Source organism: Octopus bimaculoides, chromosome 9 (genome assembly GCF_046866305.1).
Source record: "Octopus bimaculoides isolate indiv1 chromosome 9, ASM4686630v1, whole genome shotgun sequence".
Lineage (NCBI taxonomy): Eukaryota > Metazoa > Mollusca > Cephalopoda > Octopoda > Octopodidae > Octopus > Octopus bimaculoides.
In genome coordinates, this window is record NC_142936.1 from 8,848,730 (window position 1) to 8,861,229 (window position 12,500).

The 12,500-nt window shown below is 35.4% G+C and overlaps 1 protein-coding gene across 1 annotated transcript in view; it reads left to right on the plus strand.

Annotated features, from left to right (window-relative positions):
• Positions 1–11,707, plus strand: part of LOC106882137 (neuronal acetylcholine receptor subunit alpha-7) — a 608,484-nt gene extending 596,777 nt beyond the window's left edge. Inside the window, exons 10-12 of the mRNA XM_052970401.2 lie at positions 3,237–3,323; positions 7,382–7,491; positions 10,961–11,707. Of these exons, the coding sequence (XP_052826361.1) occupies positions 3,237–3,323; positions 7,382–7,491; positions 10,961–11,407 (644 nt within the window). The 3' untranslated portion in view covers positions 11,408–11,707. The remainder of the gene's footprint in view (positions 1–3,236; positions 3,324–7,381; positions 7,492–10,960) is intronic.
• The last annotated feature ends 793 nt before the right edge of the window (positions 11,708–12,500 follow it).

The following is a 12,500-nucleotide window of genomic DNA, read 5'->3' on the forward strand; positions in this document are numbered from 1 at the left end:
CACTTATAAGATGGAGCTAAACCACCGAAATCAATATATAAGAGAAAAGCTAGGCTTTAACCAAAACAGACGATCGATCCTTCATTCTACCCCACCTCTCGCTCTTTCTCTCTTTCTTTCTTTGTTTCTCTCTCTCACTCTCGCTCGCTCTTTCTCTCGTCACTCAACCACCGCCCAATGCCTACAACTTACAGAAGGAAAAAAAAATCGATTGTTTCAGCCAAACATTCATTTCAGAAGTTAGAATATTCTAGAAGAGGAAACAGCCTGAAGGTTGATAATAATAATAAATAGATGCCGTGTAACAACTAGCGAAGTGATGTGATTCTATGGTAGGAAGAGGGAGAGAAAGAGGCGGGGGGGGGGGGGGGGGGAAGAGAGGACAGTGTAGAGATTGTGTTTGAAGTAGAAAGAGTAAGTGAATGAAATGGGATAGAAAGAGGAAGGGATAGAAAGAGGAAGGGATAAAAAAATATCCGCAGAACTCTTGCTCGGCAGATTTGGAGTAGAAAAGTATTAGAGAGAGGGGGGAGACAGAAGGAGGAGGGGGGGAAGAGGAGTACAAAAGAGAGAGAGGGCGTGGAAGAGAGGGAGCAGTAGGTATAGAGAGAGAGACAGGTGGAGGTAACAATTGACAGGAAATTAAGAGAGAGAGGGTGAGTGAGAGAGAGAGAGAGAGAGAGAGAGAGAACAAAGAATGAAATGATTTGGAGAGCTCTAAGGGTAGAGTTGGAGGAGAGAAGTGTTACAGAGTGAGGAAGAAGAAGAAGAAGAAGAAGAAGAAGAAGTATAGTGAAGAGAAAGGAATGGTAGATGGAGAGTTAGGAATAGAGAGAGATTATGGAGAGTGGGAGGAATAGAATTTCGGAGGTGGAGAGAGTTAGAGATAGCGTGGTCTGAGAGAAAAAGTGGGGGGAAGACTGGATGAAAAAGTAAATGGGAGGAAATTAAAGAACGAAGGAGATCGAATAAAAAGGGAGGGATGGAGGGAGGGTGAGAAAGAGAGAGTGATGACTAGATGTAAGGGAAGAGAGGGGGTGATGACTAGATATAAGGAGAAAAAGATGGAGACCGAGTTAGAGGTAAAACGGGGAAGCTAAAGAAGACAGAAAGAGGAGGAGCTAAGAAAGAAAGAAAGAAAGAAAGAAAGAAAGGGGGTAGGGGAATGTAAAGAAAGATGTAAAAGTTGCGGTTGCAGACGACAGCAATGAACTGTTTCGTCATTCCCGCCTCCACTTCCTTACTTTCACCTATCGGACTTGACATTAAAATATAAAACTGACCATAATTATATTTATCAACAGCAAAATAATATAAAGTTTCTTTCGGTTTATTATTTTATTTTTCCCATTTTGATTTTTGTGAAATTTCGATTTTGCTTGTTTCCCCTCACCACCCCCACACACACACTTTTCTTTAGTTTTCGTTGTATATACGTGTATTTATGTTGGGTGGGAGTATGTGTGCATATAGATATGCATGTATGTGAGTAGGTGTACATGTAAGTGTGTATGTATGTATATATATATATGTGTGTGTGTGTGTGTATTCGTGATGGAGCGTGTATATGTGTGGGTTAAAATGTATTACATATCTGTAAGCATGTGTGTTTGTGTCTACCTTCATACAATCTATATCTCACACATTATCTCTCTCTCTCTTTCTCTCTCTCTCTCTCTTTTTCTCTCTCTCTATCTCTCTTTCTCTCTCTCTCTCTCTCTCTCTCTCTCTCTCTCTCTCTCTCTCATTTCACCCTTCCTTTCTTTGTAATTCACTGTCTTTTATACATAAATATATGCACGTACAAACAGACATACTGGCATGCAGACATATATGCACAAGTACACAAATTTGGTATTTAAGGGTATTTTATTAATTTATCTTCTGTTTCTCCTGTTTGTTACGCTCATCACGGTCATCATCATCGTCGTCGTCATCATCATCGTCATCATCTTCATCATTACCATCATCCCCAGTATCATTACAACATCGTCATACTGAACATTTTTATTATCGTCGTCGCCGTTGTTAAACATTATCCACATCATCATGCACAAGTAATTTTCAGAGATTGTTCGCCTGAATAAAATGTGTATCCCTTTCTTGATTCGTTGACGTATAGTTCCCATTTTTCAAGGATCCTCCAACCAATGTTGTGTTCAGCGTTCAGCTATTTTCGTGTTCAAATGTTATTGGCTAACATCGTGGAATACCTCTTGTCGATGTTTCTGAAGGATGTGCCGTGATTATAAAACCTTTGCTTGAACTTACTTTCAGCCATACCCATGTAATGTTTCTTTTCAACTACTGATTTGGCATGGTTGTTGCTTGCACTTCGTACACAATTATTTCACACTGCATAACTGATCTATGTACATATTTTTTTATAGACTAAAACATTCGGGAATTTTCCTGAACATCAGAAATGAAATATGCATCAGAATACACGAAGATATATATATATATGTTCTATTTTAGTAAAAAAAAATCCCTCTCTTGCCACGCTTACCTTCAAACACAAGCTTGATTTCATTCTTTTTAACCTTTTTCACGCGGATCCTTTTTGTTACATTTTAATGGCTCTTTTACATATCTATAGCCCTTAGGGATAATGCATAGATGGACATACATATAGACGTATATATCGTTGAGTGTATGTGCATATACCCATTTCATTTTTTTAAATTCCCTTTCTTGATATATCAAACGGTTCATTCTAACTTTCTAAAGACTTGAGTTATCACTCCGCATACAGTTTATTCTTTTTTCTCAGATTATTTAGCATACTTTTGTATTTTACCGTGACTTATCGCACATTACCAGTAGCCATATTTGTTCTCGGTCTGACAAATGTTGATGCAGCGATAAAGGTCGTACTCGTGTCGGATATAGGCAAGGAGCTTAAAGTAACCATTTATATACCTTGAATATAGTATAAGGGACATTTTAAAGTCTTTTTTTAACTGAGTTCTTTTCACTTGTTCGAAATTACCTTCAACGCAACAAATATACTTGTGTATATGTATGTATGTATATGGGTGTTTGTGTGTGTATAAGTATTTGTGCGTGTATGTGTGAATCTACTCTTTCTCCAGATATTGCAATATATTCTCTCTTCTCTTTCACTCTCCCCTCCTTCCCTCTCTCTCTCTCTCTCTCTCTCTCTCTCTACCATTCTATCTGTGTAATCTATCTCTCTTCCCCCCACTCTCTCAATATCTTCTTCAACATTTCAGGAGTAACAATCCTTCTGTCTCTCATGGTGTTCTTATTACTGGTAGCCGAGACAATGCCTCCCACGTCTGATGCTGTGCCACTCATAGGTAAGTCTTCTATTTCTCTAAAACTTCCGGGCTATCACGGCGGCACCGTCAGTTAGTGACAACCACGCCATCAAAAATGTGAACCTGTAAAATGCACGCTGGCAATCTATAACCACGGACATTGTTGTTTAGAAAAATGGTTTAATACATAATAAACAAATAAATAAATAAGGATGTAACTGACTGCTCAAAAGAGATTGTAAAGAAATGAAAGGATGAAGGTATTTTATTTTATCGACCCCAAAAGGAGAGAGTTGACCTCGGCAGGATTTGAACTCAGAACGTAAAGAGACGGAAGAAATGCTGCTAAGCATTTTGTTTAACGTGCTAACGATTCTGCACGCTCGTCGCCTTACCAGTCAAGTATAGATTAAATTAAATCAAATCTTATATCCTTCCTCTAAATTCATGGCTTTGTGCCACAGTTAGAAATTACTATCATTAGTATCGTCACAGTTAAATACTTTCGGCTATGGTATTTTCTTGTGCCATATATTTCTACCAGTAACACATGTTAATTACCCGCGAGCTTCAATATAGTTTGGCTATTTGTTTTTCGTATGCGAGCATAAAAACAGGCGATAGGGTTTCTTTATGTTAAGATATGTGAAAAGAAGATAGGGAACAAGAGGTGTTAACCGACTCAATCTAGCAATATTACCATAATATTGAACTATTTAGTTTATCTTTTATATAAACCACACGCTGAGAGAATTTACGAATAAGAAAAGAGAGAAAAAAGGGGAAAAAATGGTCAAAATAATTCTAAATGGAAGTATGAACGACATTCGTAATTTCAAATTTGAAGTGAGAATCTTTCCATCTAGGCTTTATCTAATCCAGTCATTTAATTCGGTAATCATGATAGTTTTAGTGGCCGATTTAAAACTGTGATTATTCGCGAGACCATTTGACGTATGCGTGGCGTTTCTTGAGCCGATCTGAACATTGGATTCAAACAAAAATTATTAGGTTTCCATCTCAAATAGATCTTATCAGGAGAATAAACCTGAAAATTTCGACGATATTTTACGGAAGCTGATCGATTTTTAGATTTTAGTTAAGCATTTGTTTTTGCTCTCTTTCTTGGAATGATTCGAAATAATTAAAGAATGAAGAATCGAAAAATGACCGTAAAAGAAATTCTCCCAATATAGTTTGTTTATTTATCTATCCATTTGTCTGTCCGTCCTTTTGTCTATCCATTTACCTGTCTTCCTGTCTGTCTACCTATCAGTTTCTTTATCTCTATTTCTCCCTATCTATCAATCAATCAATCAATTAATCTATCTATCTATCTATATATATATCTTCCTATCTATTTATTTATTTATCTATCGATCTGTCTACCTATTTATCGGTCTAACTATCTATCAACCCACTTATCTATCAATCTATCTATCTGTCTGTCTGTCTATCAATTTATCCAATTCGCTCTCTTTCTACCTCTCTGTCTAGCAGTCAATCTGTCTATCTAGCTAGCTAGCTGTCTGTCTGTCTGTCTGTCTGTCTGTCTATCTTTCTATCTATCAATGTCAATCTAGCTATTAATCAGTCTATCTATTTATTTGTTAGTCTGTCAATCCTTCTTTATTTCTCTCCATTTATCAATCAATCTATCTGACGGTCAGTCTTTCTATCTTTCTATCAAGCTCTCTAGCAATCTATCAATATGAATGTCTCTCTATCTATCTTTATGCCTGGCCATCTATCAACTTGTCTCTTTGTCTGCTTATCTGTCTGTTTGTCTGCCAGTCTGTCTATTTGTCAATCTGTCGATCTATCTGTCGTTTCATTCTGTCTTTCTTCCTGTCTTTTCATCATTCCCTCAGGCACCCACTCACTCCCCACAAACACACAATCGTTCATATATATATATGGGTACTTAATTATTATTGTCTATTCATAAGGCGAGATGTGGCTGAATTATTCCTCAGTGTTTACTGCCAAATGTAGTTTTCAAGTGTCCGAACATTCAAAAGGCTCCACCCAACCCTTCATACAAATGGGACAGAGTATGGTCAGCCATTTGCAATAAAGGGAAATAAGATATTTAAATAATCCCTCAGCTGATTGGCTGTTCTCTGTGGTAACATGGTAACAGAGAGAATCGTCTTGCTAAGAATTCGTGACTTTTTACGTTAGTAAAAGGAATAAAGTTTATTGTCTTTATGCATATATTTTGATTAAATTTTTGCTCAATGAATTTTTTTTCTTTAAAGCATAGAGTCCTAAACATTCGTATAGAGCTTCTATTTCGATCTAATTGGATCTCATTAGTATGTCGTGGTCAGATATCTAGAGTCAGTTGAACATTGCATTAAAGTAAATTAAATTATTAGCTTTACAGAAAACGGAGGGGTAAGGACGTTCATTATCGATAATAGTGATTTAGTACTGTGAAAGAGAGAGGGGAGAAAAAAGGGAAAGAGAGATAATAGTAAACTTATATTCAGATTTACATACGGGTTGCAATGTTGTGTTCAAATATTCTATTGTGTTGGTGCATAGTTATTGCAGCTTTTTTTCAACAAATTTTATTCAACAAAATCAATAACATGTAACAAAAACATCTTTAAATGATTATTTCGGAGCATATTCACCATCTACTTCAATTACTGCTTCCCATTTGCTTGGTAGACGGTCAGACTGTTATTTAAAGATGTTTTTTGTTAAATATTGTTATTGTTTTTGTTAATAAAATAAGTCCAGGGTGCCATGCAATAGGGTTGAACCTGGAATCATGTCGTTGGTGAAACGATCTTCTTACTACAGAGCCACGCTTATTTCTGTGTGAATGCGTGTGTGTGTGTGTGTGTGTGTGCAAGAAGAAAAGAGGCTAACGCATACACAAATTGATATATGCACTTAAACACTTTATACAAAATATACAGAAACTAACTTTATTACAGGCGAACACACACACACAAACACACAAACACACACACATATATACACGTACACACACATACACGAATACATGAATCAACTCATACTAATCAACACTACATGTACGTTTACACTTAGCATTTCAAAGCTGCCTTCAAACATCTTTAAGTACAAGTAACCACTTCGCGCTCACGTATTCTCACAAAAACACACAGACGACAACAATGAAATATTGGTCTTTTTTTTTTTTTGTTTTTCTAACAAACCAACACATTCAACACATTTAAAAGAAATTCACATAATTACGCATATATATGCAGAGGCATTCAGAAAAAAAACAAGGAAACGCATTCAGCCTTAAAGAATAGTTATGAATCTTCTCTCCTCATTGAAACTGCGAGCATTTTTCTACAAGGAATACAAAACGACTTCCATCTCAAATATCCCGATGAGAATACTTTTAACAAAAGATTGTTATCACTGACATTTGAAATGTTGACCTTTGAATACATTATATGTATATATTACATTATATTATATTATATTATATTGTATTATATTATATTATATTATATATACGTACATTTATGTGTATATATATATATATATATATATATATATATATATATGCATATACTCACATATTATTTGTATTATATATATATATATATAAACATATAGGGATCAGCAGGAGTTGCTTCACCAACATACTAAAAAATTTAGAAATAGCAGTTAAGAACTACTAATTCTAACTACAATTTATTCTCTAACGGATGGCCATATTTATGACTCACATAGAACAACGGAAGAGAAATAAACGAAAACAAACCTGCCGTTATTTAATCGTGTACGACGTTTCATGATTAGAATATAAAAATTCTAATTATTAATTTATTAATTAATTAGCAATTCCTTGCCCTATATATATATATATATATATATATATATATATATATATATATATATATATATATATATATATATTATTTACGTTATTATTTGAGTGGACGCCACGCATCCAATTCCAAGTAAGTTTATCTATATATAAATATACATACATACATACATACATATATTTCAGTTTATCTTCCCAGTCCAAACGCTTGCTTATCTCCTACTAAATTTGCCAGCCAATCATTTCGCTTTCCTATACATTTCATATATTTCAGGTGTATATTTTGCTTGTATAATGGTTACGTGTTCGGTTTCTGTGGTCCTAACAGTATGGGTACTGAACTACCACCATCGAAGTCCAGAAACGCACACAATGCCCGATTGGGTAAGTACTATACCGGAAGCTACATTTAAATTCTTCGTTCTGCTAACTTACTTCTGTTCTACTAACTTAACTTCATGCCATTGGCCCCACCCCAGTATTACACCACATCACATTATATTACAAAGCGAGCCAAAGAGAGAACCTTTATGTGGTCGTCTGGCGTTCTAGAAATACTTATTTATTTGTGCTTGCTGCGGTATTTACCCGGGGTGGGATGAGCCGGTTTCGACCAACGAATTCACTGCGTGAATGCTGACCACATCCGGCCGTCGGCCCCAACGTTCCAGTAGGTAAATTAATCCGTCTATCTGCGGCCCAAAAGCCCGGCTTGCAATTTTGATAAATCCCCTACTGGAAGAGCAAGCACGTTGGATAGCACAGACGCTGTAGCCGTAGTTGTCATGTCTTGTTGAGGTATCGAGTTTTTTTTTTTTTATACTTGTTTCAGTCATTTGTCTGTGGCCATGCTGGAGCACTGCCTTTAGTCGAACTAATCGACCCCAAAATTTATTCTTTGTAAGCCTAGTACTTATTCTATCGGCCTCTTTTGCCGAACCACTAAGTTACGGGGACGTAAACACACCAGTATCGGTAGTCAAGCGATGTTGGGGAGACAAACACAGACACACACACACACATTATATATATATATATATATATATATATATATATATATATACGACGGGCTTCTTTCAGTTTCCGTCTACCAAATCCACTCACAAGGCTTTGGTCGGCCTGAGGCTATAGTAGAAGATACTTGCCCAAGGTGCCACGCAGTGGGACTAAACCCGGAACCATGTGATTGCTAAGCAAGCTGCTTACCACACAGCCACTCCTATATATAAAGAAAAGGCTGAATATTAAAATATTCTTCATTTCCAAATAATGGTTTTAAAAAATTCACTTTCTATGTGCATGACAATAAACTTAAGCAAAAATTCTATTATTAACGCTGGTTCCAGCAGAAATACAACCACAATGTTGTCTTATTTACTGTATTTTAATTCGATCTAACGAGGAAATAATGACAATAATAGTTTAAAGAGTAAATAAATGAATACGCTACTTTTCATTAACAATGAAAAAGTTATTCAAAGACAAAAAATTATTAATATCACATCTACTCAACATATGTGTGTGGTGGTGGTGGTGGGGTGGTGTCTAGAAATTGATGTCCTTTTAAAAATATATTTTTTTTAAATGTAATAAACAGAGGAAAGGAAGGAATATTTTTCAAAGACAAATTATGAGCGATGCTTTCGAAATAATTTACTATTTTCAATGACGATGCACTGTATTTTCACTGCACTATCTCTGTTCTTTGTGTGTGTGTGTGTGTGTGTGTGTGTGTGTGTGTGTGTGTGTGTGTGTGTGTGTGTGTGACGTGGCACTGGCGATATATTGTCCGGTTATTACGTCATTTATTGATTGTTCTTTTTTTGCAAAATTTCTAAAAATTCACAGATCATAGAAGAGAATTATTGCTTTATTTTTTTTTCCCCGTGTGTGTGTGTATATGTATGTGTTAGAATTTCTTATTCATTCTCAATGAAATGCGACGTATTTTACTCAGTGAATAACAGGAATAAGGAAAAAGATTGAATAATGTTTAGCGAACGCATTTATTCTGCAGATGAAAAGCATGGCAGTGAGCTCGCGATGTAATTACCCTGCAATGAAATTACTATTCCATGAAATAACATGTGATGTTAATTGCCCGAGCCATTTATTAATTAGGAGTTTGGCTTCTAACCGTGAGGGTGTTGCACTTTCTGTACTCGCATGTTATAAATCAATATAAGTCAACTACTCAATACTTAATGACCGTACAGTTATTCCTGCCGTTGTTCTTCTTGTTGATGGTGATGATGATGATGTTGTTATTATTGCTTAAGGTCATTACCCGTCCTTACGCTGACGGTAAAAATATTTGTTGATCATTCACGTCCCCTTCATAAATTGTTCAAACAATGTTTAGGTTGAGTTTTTTGGTGAAGATTAATTAATCTTCAATACTGTTGAACAATCTTATATTGTAAAAAGTCAAACAGATCTCCGTTTGTCTTTCCGTTACAACATACATGTAGAAGGAGGGAGTTTTAATTATTTCAAACACACACACACACACACACACAGACACACACTCTCTCTCTCTCTCTCTCTCTCTCTCTCTCTCTCTCTCTCTCTCTCTCTCTCTCTCTCTCTCTCTCTCTCTCTCTCTCTCTCTTTCTCTCTCTCTCCCATTCACTGTATTTCTCTCAACAACAGCAACAACAAACGTCGTTCAAGTCAAAGTCTTTTTTAAAGTCTGTGTTGCGTTGTCTATATGTTGAAAGACATGGAGAAACACATATACACACACAAAATGTTGTTGCTGCTGCTGCTGCTGCTGTTGTTGTTGTTGTTGGCAAAATAAGCTGCCCTTGTGGCAAAAATTTGAAATAAATATTAGTTGTATTTAAAAAATTAAGATATAATGTGTGTGTTGTGGAAGTATAATCAATTACATACGCATAAATGTTACCAACAAAATCTTATATGGACCCACAAGGCTCATATGGACCCGGTTTAAAGTCACTGAAATAGAGCAATGAGTCAATGACAGGATACTAAGGAGAGAAACAAATTGTATACTTAATCACTGTGGTTTCTCATTAATTACAATAAGACAAGGCGGCGAGGTGGCAGAATTGTTAGCACGATGGACGAAATGCTTAGCGGTATTTCGTCTGCCGCTACGTTCTGAGTTCAAATTCAGCCGAGGTCGATTTTGCCTTTCATCCTTTCGGGGCCGATGAAATAAGTACCAGTTACGCACTGGGGACGATGTAATCGACTATCACTCTCCCCCAAATTTCAGGCCTTGTGCCTATAATAGAAAGAATTAATTACAATGGTACAGACGGTGTTGTTGTTGTTGTTGTTGTTGTTACTTTTTACCTGTTTACGTGTTGCAGTCACTGGACTGTGGCCATGCTGGGGCACCACTTTGAAGGGTTTTAGTCGAACACATCATTTGTTTGTTTTTTAAGCCAACTACTTATTCTATCGGTTCGATCCCTTTTGCCGAACCGTTAAGTTACGAGGACGTAAATAAACCAATATTCGTTGACAAGCGGTGATGGCGGACAAACATTAACACAAAGATACACACACATATACGACGGGCTTCCACACAGTTTCCGTCTACCAAATTCACTCGTACGGCATACACTTCTCCGAAGTGCCGTGCAGTGCAACTTCGACACTGAACCCAAGACCACTTGGTTGGGAGCCAAGCTTCTTAACGGCACCACCAGGACTTATCGTCGTCGTTTCTGCTACTGTTATTGTTGTTGTTATTGTTGTTGTTATTGTTGTTGTTGTTATTGTTGTTGGTCGCAATCTTCGTTTCCTAAAGGAACCTTACAGTCTTAGAATGGTCGCTAATGTCTTTTTTTTTTTTTTCGTTTTACTCTTGTCGTTTCAGGTGAGAAAAGGCATCTGTGGGTGGTTGGCCTGTGTTCTTCGTATGAGTCGACCTGGAGTAGAGCGTTTGCGCCCCTTGAAGAAACACACCGTCCAGAACTGTCGTGCTCAAGAACTACGATTGATCGAAAAGTCAACACGAAGCTTGCTAGCCAACACCGTGGACATTGAAGATGATTTTAAACATGACAGTAACCCGAACGGTGGCGTCAAACCACCACTCCCGGTTATCACCGACGCTTCTGGGCGCGGAGAGTTAATAACAATACTTAAAGAAGTTCAGAAAATAACGAAGAAATACAAAGACGACGAAGATGACGAAGAGATCAAAGGCGATTGGAAATTTGCAGCTATGGTCATTGATCGTCTGTGCTTTATCATTTGTGGTCTATTCACCATGCTGTCCACTATTATAATACTTACGTCCGCACCACACGTCTTTGCATAGACGGACTGCCAACTTGTGGTGGAAAAAAAAAAAAAGAATTAACAACTCTTTGTAGATATTGTGACGAACTGAACAATAGATAGAAAGGAACATTTTAAACATTTCACCGGTATAATAATAAAAAAGAAAGAAGTATGCATTTGTATGCGAGAAGGAGAGAGAGAAAGAGAGGAAGAAAGAAAGATAGGCGAAAAGAAATGAAGAAAGAACAAAAGCGAGTTAGAAAGAAGTAATGCAGAATGACGGGAAAAGAGAAATGTAAGATAGAAAGAGAGTGTGAGAGAGAGAGAGAATGAGAGTGAGAAAGAGATTTTATCAAACGAATTAGATGGATGTTGAGAGAATGCTGTTGAAATATCTATAACAAAAACCATATAATCAATTTATGTGTGTGTATGTGCGTGTATATATATATATATATATATATATATATATATATATATATATATATATATATATATATATGTATATATATATGTATATATATATGTATATATATATGTATATATATATGTATATATATATATATATATATATATATATATATAAATGTATGTATATATACATGTATATATACATGTATATATATATATATATATATATATATATATATATATATATGTATGTATATATATATGTATATATACATATATATATATATATATATATATATATATATATATATATATGACATTACCTTTTGTTACACAAATGTTAGATTCAATCAAACGGGCATGTTAATATAGAACAGTAATTTTTCTCTTGTTCTCTTGTTCGTTATAAACAACCAATATATATATATATATATACATACATACATATATATATATATATCTATATATATATATATATATATATATATATATATATATATATATATATATATATATATATATATATATATATATATATATATATATATATAACGCACACATGCAGACCAGCCAATTTATGTATGCATCCTATAGTTTAAGTATTTTTAGAATCCTCTGTATCACCTTAAATGGTGTGTTTAGTATGTACTCCTAAATATACACTCACTAAACACACCAGTAGTAATTTTCCTTTACAATTTTCGTCTACTTTTTACCTA